This window comes from Tinamus guttatus, unplaced genomic scaffold, assembly GCF_059628265.1.
Source record: "Tinamus guttatus ecotype Peru unplaced genomic scaffold, ASM5962826v1 Tinamus_guttatus_pri_ptg000131l, whole genome shotgun sequence".
NCBI lineage: Eukaryota > Metazoa > Chordata > Aves > Tinamiformes > Tinamidae > Tinamus > Tinamus guttatus.
In genome coordinates this window covers 3,768,163-3,783,554 of record NW_028288665.1, presented here as the reverse complement: position 1 = coordinate 3,783,554, position 15,392 = coordinate 3,768,163, and the positions used below count along the sequence as shown (strand labels likewise).

General features: G+C 41.4%; 1 protein-coding gene across 2 annotated transcripts in view; it reads left to right on the top strand.

Moving 5' to 3' along the window:
- The window catches only part of DSP (desmoplakin), a 37,735-nt gene extending 24,721 nt beyond the window's left edge, over positions 1-13,014 (top strand). The window contains exons 17-24 of one of the 2 annotated variants that reach the window (XM_088521716.1): positions 233-371; positions 1,610-1,803; positions 2,076-2,238; positions 2,865-2,948; positions 3,832-3,939; positions 4,612-4,710; positions 5,791-6,756; positions 9,683-13,014. In XM_088521716.1, the coding sequence (XP_088377842.1) occupies positions 233-371; positions 1,610-1,803; positions 2,076-2,238; positions 2,865-2,948; positions 3,832-3,939; positions 4,612-4,710; positions 5,791-6,756; positions 9,683-12,877 (4,948 nt within the window). In that variant the 3' untranslated portion in view covers positions 12,878-13,014. Of the gene's footprint in view, positions 1-232; positions 372-1,609; positions 1,804-2,075; positions 2,239-2,864; positions 2,949-3,831; positions 3,940-4,611; positions 4,711-5,790; positions 8,083-9,682 lie in introns of both variants that reach the window. The other variant, XM_088521715.1, reaches the window with a different exon arrangement.
- Positions 13,015-15,392: the final 2,378 nt, after the last annotated feature.

Below are 15,392 nucleotides of genomic sequence, written 5' to 3'. Positions count from 1 at the left end.
TAAAAGTACATCTGCTTTTCCACAGATGTTGCTTGTGTAGGTAGAAACATAACCTGCGTGAGGTTTTTTTTCTCTTTTCTGAAAGATGATTTAAAAACAAAGTGAGAACCATGAGAATAGCAGATTTTTTTATCTTCTCAATTCTTTTTCATGATCCGCAGTGGATTATAAACAGCGCATTTCCTGCCTCAGTTCTTAATGGATTTGTCTTCTATTGCATTATTTATTGTAGCTTGGATGCACTGAGGTGTCTGCTCCAGGTCATTCTGCAAACAGAAGATGTGATCAGAGTTTTTGAAGTCAGACTGTCTGAGGAGGAGACTGTTCCTTTGGATCTGGACAAAGTGGAGGCTTATCGGGCCTGTCTGAAGGTGAGAAGCCATTTCCCAAGGACAAAATTCCTACCTGCTGTTCCTGGTCTGCTGAGTTAGGTTGAACCCCTGCAAAATCACAGGAGTTGAAGCGCTGATGCTGTTGTATTTTATAACATAGAAGTATAATTGCTTTGCAGGTTATTAGGAGGAATGTAGAGGTTTTCTATTCTTCCATACCCTGTTTGTTGCTGCCCCCACAGCAAAGCTAGTGGAGTAGAAGGTGAAAGCTCTCCATAAGGTTAATGCAAAATTATTATATCACTTAGAAAGCTAGATTTGAAGGTAATATCTGAAAAAAAAGCTTATTGATTACTTGTAATGTCATGTGGTTGTAACAAGTAAATTATAATGTTATTGTGTGTCCTGTTCCTATATTGCATGTCCTCTTCTGAGATATTCTTTATCTGACATTGAGCAGGTCATTTTGTGCACTAAGTGCCTTTGGTGACATAGACGATCTTTATTCTTTCCTACTCTCAGATGTAATAGGGAAGAGGTGTGCAGGTGGCACAAATGGACAACAACCAGGTTATCTTTTTATCATGTTAAGTGAGAGCTGTAGTTTCGGTTCTTGGAAATTGCTTTAGCTGGTGTAAGTTTGAGCAAGACAAAGAGCACTTGAGCATGTTGTCACAGGACAGGGAATGCAAGTGAGAGCTCTGTCTGCCCTGTGTGCGTTTTGCAGTAGCCCACAGCATGTGTGTATATGCCCATGTGAACACGCACGAGTATGTACGTGTGCAGAGTAACATCTCTCTGGAAGATGCTTATCAAATTGCAAACAAACCTCCCAAGTAATCAGGATCATATTTTAGATAAAATTAAAAGCTTAATATAACAAACCTGAGGCTTGGTCCTACAGCTGTTGGAGGAAAGTTTTCAACTTCAAGAACATCTTCTAGCCTATTTTTTAAAAAACTAATGTTCATAATAAGAGAAACTGAAATATTATCTACAGAATATGAGAGCAAAGAGCTTTAGTTTGGCAGATTACTTAGAAATAAGTCTGACGTTAAATATATTCTTAAGTGTGTGTCTGTTTCTGCAGTATATGCTTCACTTCATGCATATTTAAATCCATCATGTATATTTAAATCCGGTTGATATCAGCGTACATACTTCACTGAAATAGAAAGCAAATGGTTACATCCTAACACATTGGACATTCTGTTGATGGTGAAATTTCAATACCCTCTGAAGAATAAAATATATGATATCATTTGGTTTTCCTTCAGAAAATGAAAGCAGACCTAAACATGAAAAAGTCACTGTTGAATGCCCTGGAAAATGAACTACAGAAAACGCATCAGATCCATGCACAGTCTTGCCAGTCATATGCCCTGTATGATATGGACATTGGAAAGTTTTCTGATAAAGTTACCCAACTAATAGATCGCTGGCAGAGAGCTGAGAAACAGATAGATAACAGGTTAGTATGAATTTCCTGATAGCTTTTTCCTTATTGCTATTGCTACAGAGACTGCCGAATAGTTGATCTAAAAGAATAGCATCACTATAATGTAGCCAGTCGCCTAAAAGTCATGGTTCAGAGTTAACTGTAGGTACCAACTGCAAATAGACTGAATAAGCTTCAGATGAAGTGTGTAAGACTGACCAAGAAGATGTAGTGTTTCATGTAATTAAAGTTTTAAGGGTTTTTTTTTCCTTGTTTAAGCTTATGCTTATTCCTGATTTTTCTAGATCCTGGGATTTGGAAAGGCAGATCAAACAGCTGAAAACGTACAGAGATCTATACCAGGCTCTGAGCAAATGGGTCTGTGATGCCAGGCGCAGGCAGGATTCCATTGAGTCCATGAAACTGGGTGACTGCAACACCGTCATGAGATATCTGCATGAACAGAAGGTATACAACAGCTGAAAGTTGTCCTCGATTAATTGGATTTTAAATTGCTTTAATATTCCGAAAATACCCATATCAGTGCAGTCTGCAATAGTGTGCTGGTTAGAATTATAAAATACACAAGCTACACAAAAAAACACTGCATGTGTAGGAGGCAGGAGAAAGGAAGTATTGTCCTCATTATTTTCTGGATATACTGGTACAGGTGATGGCCTTAGCTCCGCTAGCTCTCACTCTTAGCTCTCACTCCCCGCTTAGCTCTCACTCTGTGACTGGTGCTTTTAAACATCATCTTTGAAGCAGTGAAAGGAACTGCATGATGTAATTTATGGGACAAATCACAGCACAAGAATAAAAATAAGAGGGTAAATCTAAGGTAAAGTCAAGTAACTGTTGTGCCCCAGCTCTGGTGGTTGTTCAGTTGCTAGGCAATTCTTGCTCACAAAAATCTCATACACAGACAGTGTGCCTTTTTTAAAGACTGCACAGCGACAGGCCCTTTCAGGTCTTGGCCTCTGGGGTTGCAATGGTCTCACTCAGCACACACCTTCTGATGGAAACAGTATGTGCAGGAGGAAATGCTGTCAAATTTGATGCCATGATTCACAGCTTGCTTTTTTTCTTGACAGAACTTGCACAGTGAAATCTGTGGGAAGCGAGACAAAGTTGAAGAGCTTCTCAAGCATGCAGATCAGTGCTCAGCTGCGATTAAGGTACTTGGATTTCAGTGTTCTTGTAGGACATGCTTTTATTTTTATGGTGGGGTGTATCCCACTGCTTTTGCTGTGCTGATGGTTGAACTGTCAGCTTCCTGTTGTGTGCATGCAGAAATTGTTGGAGTGAAGCACTGGCGTGTATTGAAAGCAATTTGTAAACCTACTATTTGAGGACCACCAGATGATACAATAGATAGCAGTGAGAACTTCTCTTCAAGAGAATCAAAGCCTCCTTTTAGACAGACCAACTCTTTCTGTTTCACATGTTAAAAGGAAGAGCATAGAGGACAGCTTGGTAGCTTAGGAAGTAGAACTGATGAGGTCTTGGAAGCAAGACTAGGGCAGATGAGCAAGAGGAGTGGCATGCAGGAGCCATGAAAACCGAGAAAATAGGACATGGTTTTGTGGTCTTCGGATTTCTGTGTAGCCTTTATCTCCATCCTTCTCCAGTTCCATCTTATTCTGTGTGACAAAAGATTTCACTATGCCTGGCATGGCATATATAGCACAAAAGAAATATGGATAAAGTTATTTCTGATAGTATTTTGGTTGATAATAGTATCTGAACTAATTGCTCCTGCAAATCCTTCTACCTCTCTATAGCCTTCAGCTAACAAGCATATGTCTCTCTAATTTTGCAGAATATTAATTCTCTCTCTTTCCTTTTATCATTCTTTTTCCATGCACTTGTAGTCGGACTGATGAGCTACTATTTATGACAGGGTCATTCATAGATGTCCAGAGAAAAGCAAGGAAAAATAGGTAGCTTTTTTATAATAAGAGAAACATCCGCATTTGCATTTTAGAAGTCCAGATACCATAGAGATCCCTGGATCCTTGGCAGTTGTTAAATGGGTCTTATTTTGTTTCTATTTTACAGGATTATGAATTACAGGTTGCTTCCTACAGTTCAGGATTAGAAACCTTGCTCAACATACCTATCAAGAAGTGTGTCGTTCAGTCTCCTTCTGTGCTGATTCTGCAAGAGGTATCATTCTTTCCTTCCCCATCGTCCTTTTGAATAGATTTATTAAGCCGTATGAGACCTGGCAAGTGATACCCAGCTATATTCTGTCAATTAGTACTGTTATTTGTAAATGTGTACTGAACATGAATTGGTGCAGAGTAGTAACTGTGTTGTGAATCGCTGTGCTTGGTCTCATTTAGTAGCTTCATGTGCAGAATAACCCTCAGGAATTTACCTCATTCCTGTTCAATATCCATTACATACACATTATGAAAAATTAGAATCCATGCCCCAAATGGATTAGTCACTTTTAACCTGGGAATTAACCACTATTGAAAGTTTAACCTAGGTTACTTCTGACTGTCAGACAGGAAGAACGCGATGAACCAGGGAATGAACCCTTGGATTTAACACCACACCTGCTGTGGAAGAAAATAATCTTGAAAAAAAGAAATTGTATATTTATTAGAAGAGAGAATTTATAATCTTTATGTATCTCTATATATAACCCTTTATATATCTCTTGAAAATCACGTGAAGCTATCAAGAAGAGAATTTGCTCCTTACTTTTCCAGTGACATGTTTTCTCAGGTGAAGTGGAATCCTTTAAGTGAGCTGAGACACAAGCATATTAGAGTGTTCATATCTAGCTCTTCAGTAGAGGCTAATAACAATTCCCTTTTTCTTTTTAAGGCTGCTGAGGCTCAGTCTCGCTACATAGAACTTCTCACAAGATCAGGAGATTATTACAAATTCTTAAGTGAAATGTTAAAGAGCATGGAGGATTTGAAGGTAATCTACTTTTCTTTTTTTCTTTACCTTCCATTTTTGCCACAGACTAGCAAGCTGTCACAGGTCAGAAACTTTCTGCTCTAGTGCAATGCAAAGTGGTCCACAAAACTAAATCTCGAGCTTACTAAACCAACAGAAGACTCAGTGGTGTCCCATCAGGGAAGTATACAGGCAGTTTCATGCATCTGCTCTCAAAGTATATTGTTTTGCAGTCATCTCTGAGGTGGCGTATGGGGTGGAGAACTTTAGCCAAAAACCAAAAGTATGCAGCCCTGGTCCCTCTCCTCCCATCAGAACCTTGACCTTGGTGAGCATACAGTTATCTGAGTGCTGAATACTTCCTTCTCTTGCTCAAGAAGTCATGTCTCTTCAGGACATGTCTATGATGTTGATATCCACTATTTCAAGTGGAGCAATTCCTAGTTTGATTCAGCTCAGTGGGAACAGAAAGAGGTTCCTTTCAGAAGTCACATACAGGGCATGTATGTTTAAGAGCTGATTGCTGAATTCCTGGTACATCAGATTTTACCATCTTTCCTCCATCAGATATCTCCTTCCTCTGAAAGTCATCCTGTTGATTTCAGAATAGTATCTGACTGAACAAATAAGGATTCTAGAATTTGATAGAATCATAGAATCCTTAAGGTTGGAAGGGACCTTTAGAGATCATCTAATCCAACCCTCCCTGCACATGCAGGGTCACCTAGAGCATATAGGACAGGGTGGCATCCAAGCAAGTTTTGAAGATCTCCACAACCTCTCTGGGCAGCCTGTTCCAGTGCTCTGTCACTCTCACCATTAAGAAATTTTTCCTTAAATTCCTGTGGAACTTTTGGTGCTTCACTTTGTGGCCGTTTCCTCTAGTGCTATCAGTGGCCGCCACTGAAAAGAGGCCAGCACCATCCTCCTCACTCCTTCCCTTGAGGTATATACTTAGATCAAGGCATTTTGAACTCCCATTGAGGCAGAGAAGAAAATTCTTAGACATGCATCTTACATGTTGTCAATGTGTATTGTTTTGAACATAAGCATTTTGAAAAAGGTGTCACGAATGCATTTTCTTCTGTTTTCATTTTGCAGATGAAAGCTACCAAAATTGAACTCCTGGAAGAAGAACTCAGGCTTGCCAGGGATTCAAATTCAGAAACAAGCAACAAACATAAATTCCTGGAACAGAATCTGCAGAAGTACCAGCTGGACATTTCTCAGCTCAAAGCAAAGCTGATGAGTCTGGAGGAGATGAAAAGACAAGCTGAGATGGATGGAAATTCTGCTAAGCAAAACCTGGACAAATGCTATGCCCAAATAAAAGATTTAAATGATAGAATAACCAGACTGACTTATGAGATTGAAGATGAGAAAAGAAAAAGGAAGTTGCTGGAGGATAGATATGAGCAGCAGAAGAATGACTATGATCAACTACAGAAAACAAGACAAAACGAGAAAGACAGCCTGGGTTGGCAAAAGTTAGAGTCTGAGAAGGTCATCAAGGAGAAGGAGTACGAGATAGAAAGATTAAGGGTTCTTCTTCAGGACGAAGGCACACGGAAGAGGGAATATGAAAATGAGCTGGCTAAGGTAAGAAACCAGTTTAGCGAGGAGATGAGTAATTTAAAGAACAAGTATGAAACTGAAATTAATATTAAGAAGACCACAATCCAGCAGATAGCTGCACAGAAAGATGATGATGCAAAAGGTCTCAGAGCCCAGGTTGACAGACTGACAAGAGAAAACAGAGACCTTAAGGATGAGATCGTGAGGCTCAATGATGCCATTCTGCAAACAACAGACCAGCGGAGGAGGGCAGAGGAGGATGCCCTTCAGCAAAAGGCTTGCAGTTCTGAGGTGTCGCAGCAAAAGCATCAGTTGGAGCTGGAGCTAAAACAGATCATTCAGCTTCGTGGTGAAGACAACTCGAGGTACAAGCAGGCTCTTGAAGAGGCTGCCTCAACTATCCAGGATAAAACTAAGGAGCTAGAAAGAGTAAAGATTCAGCTTCAGGAAGAGGCTAAAAGCCGGTGGGAACTTGAAAATGAATTGGCTAAGGTAAGGAACAGTTATGATGAGGAAATTATTAGTTTAAAGAACAAATATGAAACTGAGATTAATATCACAAAGACCACAATTCACCAGGTCACAATGCAAAAGGAAGAGGACACAAATAATTATAGAACTCAGCTTGATAATGCTATGAGAGAAAATAGGAATTTATGTGAGGAAATTAGGAGACTGAAGAACACAATAAGTCAGACAACAGATAATCTACGCAAAGTAGAGGAAAATGCTCAGCAGCAGAAGGCAGCTGGCTCTGAGCTTTCTCAGAAAAAACAGCAGCTGGAGATCGAACTAAAACAAGTTATTCAGAGACACTCTGATGAAAACATGCGATACAAACAGTCCCTTGATGATGCTTCTAAGACCATTAAGGAAAGGAACAAAGAGATTGAAAGGCTGAGAAAGTTGTTGGATGTGGAAACAAGTCAAAGAAAAGAACTAGAGGATGAGAACAGTCAGTTAAAGAGAGTTCAGTTTGACCTGCAGAAAGCAAACACCAGTGCAACTGAGACAATCAACAAGCTAAGGATCCAAGAGCAGGAACTGGCCAGACTGAAAATTGACTATGAGAGAGTTTCACAGGAGAAAAAAGGAAGAGATCAAGAAAGTGCAAAGTTCCAAAGCACTGTAAAGGACTTGCAGATCCAGAAACATAAGCTGGAGGAAGACATTTGCAGGCAAAATAAAAATTTAATGGAGGAGACATCCAGGAGGAAAAAACTGGAAGAGGAAATAGAAAACATGAGGAGGTCCCTGAGAGAGCAATCAGTTAAAATCACTAATCTTACGCAGCAGATAGAGGAAGTGTCTATTGTAAAGAAAAGAAATGAAGATGATCTTAGACACCAAAGAGAAGTGTTAGATGGTCACGTGAGAGAGAAACAGAGATACATGGAGGAGATAAGAAAATACACATCTGATATTGAGACTTTACGCCGTCAGTTGGTGCAAGAACAAGAGCAATTGAAACAGGCTCACCTGCGATACGAGCACTTACAGAAAACTTCTGAGGAGAAAAGCAAAAACTTGAATGAGTGCAAAATAGAAATTGAAAGGCTTCAGTCTCTCACCGAAAATCTAACCAAGGAACACTTGTTACTAGAGGAAGAACTGCGAAATGTTAGATTGGAATATGATAACCTCAGAATGGTCAGAAGTGAAGTTGATGAGAAAAATACTACTATTGCTGAACTAAAGAATCAGCTCCAGACGAGCAGCAAGCAAACCCTGGAACTTCAGGGGTTGATTAATGATTTACAGAAAGAAAGGGAAAAATTGAGACAGGAAATTGAAAAATTCCAAAAGCAGGCTCTGGAGGTATTCACACATATTTTGATCCCGACTTTACTGTCTCTCAGATTAATTAATTGCAATGTCCATTTAAATCAACTTAATTCACACCTTGTTATTTTAAGTTCACTGTGCTTGTGACTAATACGCCTTTATGACCTCTCCCCTTGTTCATTTGAAGCCATAGGGCGACTTTTGGCCACTTCCGCAGTCCCTTTACACCCTGGGATCTGTGCTAGGGAGCCATAACCTGTCTAAGTCATTAAGCTGAGCCTTGCCCTCAGGGTCTGCACCAGTCTCCACCACACCGTCCTAGGGGTAAAGGAGAGTATGTGGTAATGTGGTGTACAGTATGTGGCATACCACTGTGCTTCAGCTGTGCCCTACCAGCTGCGAGCTTCTCAGGACTGTTCCACCAGGATGGCTTACAGTAGTCCTTTGAAGCTGATCTGAGTTGCATCATCAACTAAACCAGCTAAAAGGCCCAGAATCAACAAGCTGTCAAGGTGCTGCTTAGCTGGGTAAACAAGTCTTGGCTACATCTAAGGATTAAAGGTGACATTTTCAGCAGTATGTAAGAGACTTAAAGCCTAAATTTAATTGACGTGATGGGATTTACCATCCTAAATCACTTGCAGATTTTACTATCTGCCCTTATTTCCTCAACTTGAATCTTAGGCAATAGCCCAGAAAAGTAAAAGAAATTTTTTTTGTCTTTCTTCTGCCTAGTTTCTTGTCCGAAGAGCTTTTTCTGTACATACAAGTGAGCATTTATGAAAACATTTCCTTTTCCCTCCACCTTGTACAATTCTTTTTATTTTTCGTTCCAATTCTCAGATACTCTTTTCTTTATTCAGTTTTTCTTTTCTTGATTTTAAAATCTTAATGCTGATTAAAAAATAACAGTAACATTTAACATAATTTGATATCAGTACACATATATATACATATCTATATACATGCATGTATTGCAAATATTTAAACTCATATGCAATTTAACATGGATGGCACACTTATTTATGTGTGTTCATGTGTATGTAACAGAATCACAGAATCACGGAATGCTTAAGGTTGGAAGGGACCTCTAGAGATCATCTAGTCCAACCCACCTGCTCCAGCAGGGACACCTAACATATATGGAAACATGAAATGAATTAAAAACCTAAAGCAATATAGGTGAAATCTTTTGAGTATCATGTGAAACTAATAGAAAAGGAGAAGAATGAGTTATGTATGTACTTTTTACACATTTATGACCTGTCCTTAACTGACCTAAATTGGCCCAAATCAGTAGGACTATGGCAGTGTGCATCTCCAGGCATTGGATTTTAATGAATCGTGAATGTTTTATGCAGGTGTACAATAAGAAGTATTAAAAAGTTGTCACTGAGTAAATCATCAGCAAATCAAGATTATGGGTAAGAGTATGCAATCTGCGTGGTACTAGGGATACTTTCAGCGAAGGGACATTACAGAAACAGTAATGCCTAGGATGTCTTTCACTGTCATTTTACTGTGTTAAATAACAGGCTAAAGAGCAATGTAAGTGGAGAGTGTGACTGTATTTAAAGTGGAGAGTATAACTCTAACTGTTCTCTCTTGGTTTATTTCTTCTTTTAAATTTTAGGCGTCCAATAGGATTCAAGAATCCAAAAATCAATATAGTCACATTATGCAAGAGAGAGAGACCTTGCTGATAAAAATGAGTGCTTTGGAGCAAGACAAGGCAAGGCTGCAGAGATTAGAAGAGGAACTGAACCGTTTGAAAGTTACCCTGGAATCAGAGTGTCGTTTGAAGCAACGTTTGGAAAGTGAGAAACAGCAAATCCTGAATGACCTCAATCAGTGGAAGAGTCAACACTCCCGAACAGAGGAATCCATTAGAAAGATTCAGTGTGAGAGGGAAAAGAGTGAGAGGGAGAAGAGTGCGCTGAGGAGTGAGATTGAAAGGCTGCAGATGGAGATTAAAAGGATTGAGGAGAGATACAGGTGCAGACTGGAAGAGACTGCTGTCAAGAGCCAGTCAGAGTTGGAGTCTGAGCGTCTCAGGCTACAGAGAGAGATTGAGAAACTCAAGCAGCGCCCATATGGGTCCCACCGGTCTACGCAGACTGAAGAAGACTTTTGTATTGATGCCTCCAAGTTGCTGTTCAGTGGGCTTCGGAAGAAGATTACTGCAATGCAGCTGTACGAGTGCCAGCTGATAGACAAACTTACGCTGGATAAACTGCTGAAGGGGCAGAGGTCGGTGGAAGAAGTTGCTGCTGACATTGAACCCTATCTCAAAGGAGCAGGTGCTATTGCAGGGGTGTCTCTCTCACCCAGACAGAAGTACTCATTCGTTGAAGCCAAACGGAATCAGCTTATTACACCAGAAAATGCAGTCCTCCTTTTAGAAGCCCAGGCAGCAACAGGAGGTGTGATAGATCCACACCGAAATGAGATATTAACAGTCGATAGTGCTATTGCCAGAGATCTCATTGACTTTGATGACAGAGAACAAATTTATACAGCAGAAAAGGCTATAACAGGATTCAAAGACCCCTTCTCGGGAAAAACTGTCCCAGTGTCTGAAGCCATCAAGAAAAACCTGGTTGACAGAGAAACTGGGATTCGCTTACTTGAAGCTCAGCTGGCTGTAGGAGGGATTGTTGATCCTGTCAACAGTGTTTTCCTTCCCAAGGACATAGCTTTATCCCGTGGGTTGATTGACAAAGACCTGTATAGGATCCTGAGCAACTGCCAAAGTTCTACAAAGAACTTCATTGATCCCACTACCAAAAAGGCTGTCACTTACATACAGCTGAAAGAAAAATGCAGGATTGAGCCACACACTGGTTTGCTCCTCCTCCCAGTGCAGAAGAGAAGTATGTCATTCCAGGGGATCAGGCAGCCTGTCTCAGCTGATGCACTCTTTGAAGCTGGAATTATTAAGGAATCAACAAGGAATGACTTGGAAAGAGGTGCAATTACAGTGGAAGAAGTGAGTGAAAGAATTATTGATTTCCTTCAGGGCTCCAGCTGTATTGCTGGTATCTACAATGAAGCTACTAAAGAGAAGCTTGGCATTTACCAGGCAATGAAGATAGGTTTGGTTAGGCCAGGGACAGCCCTTGAACTCCTGGAAGCCCAGGCAGCCACAGGGTTCATAGTGGATCCCGTCAGCAATGCGAGGTTGCCTGTTGAAGAAGCTTACAAAAGAGGCCTTGTTGGAATTGAATTTAAAGAGAAGCTTCTCTCTGCTGAAAGAGCTGTCACTGGGTACAAAGACCCAGAAACTGGGAACATCATTTCTCTGTTTCAAGCAATGAATAAAGAGCTCATTGAGAGAGGCCATGGCATTCGTTTGCTAGAGGCCCAAATTGCTACTGGAGGAATCATTGACCCCAAGGAAAGCTACCGCTTGCCAGTAGAGACAGCCTACAAGCGTGGCTACTTCAACGAGGAGCTCAACCAAATTCTCAGTGATCCAAGCGACGACACCAAAGGGTTTTTTGATCCCAATACAGAGGAGAACTTAACCTACTTGCAACTGAAAGATAGGTGCATAAAGGATGAAGCAACAGGGCTCTGCCTCCTACCCCTTAGAGAAAAGAAGAAGGTGGTGCACACTTCACAGAAGAACACCCTAAGGAAACGCCGGGTTGTCATTGTGGATCCGGAAACAAACAGGGAGATGTCAGTGCAGGAGGCATACAGCAAAGGCCTCATAGATTATGATACCTATACAGAACTAGCTGAACAGGAATGTGAGTGGGAAGAAATAACTATTACAGGATCAGATGGCAGCAGTAGAGTAGTTCTTGTCGACAGAAAAACAGGTAGCCAGTATGACATACAAGATGCTATCGATAAAGGTCTGGTTGAGAGGAAGTTTTTTGACCAGTACCGTTCTGGCAGTCTAAGTCTTACACAGTTTGCAGACATGATTTCCTGCCGCAATGGCACCGATGAAGTGTTTCGGCATGAGTCGGTAACTCGGTCGCCCACGGTGCTGAGTGTCAGGAGTTCCTCCTCGCTGATACGGAGTGGTTCTTTCTCAGAGACCCCGGAGGAGTGCAGTCCTATTGCAGCCATATTTGACACAGAAAACTTGGAGAAAATCTCAATTTCCGAAGCTATTCAACGGGGCATTGTGGATAGCATCACCGGGCAACGGTTGCTTGAAGCCCAGGCTTGCACAGGGGGTATAATATGCCCTACGACAGGCCAGAGGCTTTCGCTTCAGGAAGCTGTCAGTCAGGGCATCATCGATCAGGATATGGCCACACGGCTCAAACCAGCCCAGAAGGCCTACCTAGGATTTGAAGGCATAAAGGGTGGACGCAAGAGAATGTCAGCAGCTGAAGCGGTGAAAGAAAAATGGCTGCCTTATGAGGCTGGGCAGCGGTTCCTTGAGTTCCAGTACCTCACTGGAGGCCTTGTGGACCCAGAAGTGCGTGGAAGAATAAGCACTGAAGAAGCCATTAGGAATGGATTGATTGACGGCCGAGCTGCTCAGAAATTGCAAGACACCAGCAGCTATCCCAAAATTCTGACCTGCCCCAAGACCAAGCTGAAAATATCCTACAAAGATGCAATGAATCGGTCAATGGTGGAGGATATCACTGGGCTCAAACTCTTGGAAGCAGCCTCTGTTTCGTCTAAAGGCATATCCAGCCCCTATAATGTCTCCTCAGCACCCGGTTCGCGTTCTGGCTCTCGCTCTGGCTCACGTTCAGGCTCACGCAGTGGATCTAGAAGAGGAAGTTTTGATGCATCAGCAACATCTTCATATTCTTACTCATACTCGACCTTCAGCAGTGGGTCTATTGGGCGCTAGTAATAAGCAAGGGAATGCATCTGCATTTGGTATCATTTGGGTTAGTCTGTATCCCTTTTCCTAAGACAACAACAAAACAACCCAAAGCAAGACCCAAACCAACCTTGTTTGTGGTCCTGTTTTTATTTACTCATGCAAAGTCACTTTACTGGGAAAAAAAAAAAATGTATGGCCAAAACAAATCTCTTTTGGGTGTGTTTAACTTCTGTTAAAAAAAAAAAAAGTTGTAAAATGCTTGAATCCAAATTTGTGTGCTAAAGATTATTTGACACAAAGGATCTTATTTGAGAATTTTAAGTTGCCCTTTTAGTATTTGGATTTTTTAGTTGGTGGTCTTCTGTATATTTTAAACATTCTGCCATTTGCCTTCTGTTATCTGTAACTGTCAACCCATAAGGTGATATCTGAAGTTTGAAAGTCTTGCAGTAGTTATTTTTTTCCATCTAGGCCTTTTCAGTATGTTACTAAGAAGAAAAAACAATGTGGACAGAAAACATATTTTCTACTGGTTTGGAATCTATAATGTATCGTGAAAGGGTCTGTCTTCTTCCAGAGATACTCTGCTTTTCTATGTTTGGCTATCCATTTTCTTAAGTATAGCTTGATGGATATTATTAGCTGGGCTTTTGTTTTACTACTACTACATGTATTTTCTACTATTTTGCTTAATTTCCATGTAACAAAACAAAAAACTAACTGCACCAAGTTGGCTATTCTGGGCAATAAACTTTTAAAGTTTTGAAATATTTGTTATGTGCTTATTAAATTGACTATGGACACTCTTGGACCTGAGTGTTAGAGAAAGAACAATTATGTTAAAGTAGTACCTACTAGTTTTGTCATAAAAAGCATTATATAAGCCCACTGCTTTTCATGGTCCAACATGTTTATGAATATGGACACTCAGTTCTGCATTTTCTATAGAAACACAAAGAGCATCCATTCATTAAACTTTAGAAGCAGAAAGCCACTTTGCAGAGTTGCTTGCAGCTGTGACAGTGACCAGAAGCACATTTCTTCTGCTCGTGATCCAGCCTGTGGTCTCTGCACTTACAGGAGACTGAGTCAGATTCTTCCTTACATGTTAATTTAACTTTGATCAGCTGAGCAGAACTGAGACATCATGCCTGGGCTTGGCCGGAGTGATGAGAGAGGAGGATCTTTCAAAAGCCACTCATGTTTCGCAGTGTCCATCTTCCTTGGTGGCTGCATAGGCAGTGGTGAGCCTGCTGGCCCCTTTTGTCTGGACCAGTACAGACCAGTACTTGGTGGCCACAGGATTACAGGATACAAGCATGGTCTGAAGCCGCTTCAGCCCCCATGAACGTTCCTCAGGCAGAGCAAAAGGTGCTTTGTAGAGAGGGAGGGAGACTCCCCTTCTCTCCCCTTCACGGCACAGTGCAGATACGGCTGGTAGGAATTGTGCTACTAGCAGTGTGGTGGCTTACAAGAATTAGTCTGGTTAGGGGTATCTGCAGGGTCAGAGCTTCAATGAAAAGCTAATAGGACCATTTCCGTACCCAAAATAAATTATTCCTGTAAGTACTTGAAAGTGTTGCCAGAGGCACATACCTGCTTTTAGCCATATGCCAGGTAAGAACTCCACCTGTCTTGAATTTTATCATTAGCTACAGGTAAAAGAAGCTAATAGACACAAATGTTAAGCACTGTTCCCATGCTGTCTAATTCCAGCAGCTGAACTGCAACTTCTAAACTACAGCTTGAGAGCTTCCTACAGCTGTAGTTGATTAGCTGTACTGCAGGAAGATCCAGTTTCTGAATAGCTTTTTGACTGCTAGGGAGAAGCAGCTATGTAAAAATTACTACTTATTTATGAGCTGTTTCAGTAGTGTTAAGTGGCTGCTAAGTTCATTATTGAATAAAATTCTGCTATTGGGTTCAATCTTAAAGTTTGAATAGACAGGGGACACCTCATGCTCATTGTGGCACACCTGTGTCCCTGCTGTGCATGGGGTATGGGGTAACTGTCCCCCCAGTTAGCATGAGGTATCCCTGGTGTCTGTGGGCTGTTCAAAGCTCCATCTCCACATGTTACCTCGTACTGCAGGATCAATTGGCACATGTTGTTTTCTCAAAGAATTAATGGTGACACTGCTTTCTGCATGCACACTCCTGCAGCAGGCAGTTGTATGGCAAGAGCCTCCAGAGTGGCCTGAAAGGGCCAGAAGTTGTTGAGCAGAAGGGTTGCCCAAGACCTGAAGGACAGGTGAAGGAGGCTGTTGATAACTCAGGCATGCTAAAGAGAGAAACAGAAGTTTTTCTCTGTAATAAAACAAAGCTGAGGAAGAGACTAAGTGAGAACCTCTTTCCTGGAGCTGGAGCTAAAGCAACTGCAACCTAGTGCAGTGCTGAGCAAGCACAGGCACAGCAGGTAAAGGTACCCGCTGGGGAGGGTGCTGAGGTGCTGAGGGAGGCAGGTGTGAGTCCCATGCTCCTAGGCTAGGAGAGCAGTACCTGGGATTTGAAGAGTTTGTAGGGTGGTCTGGTGGGGCTT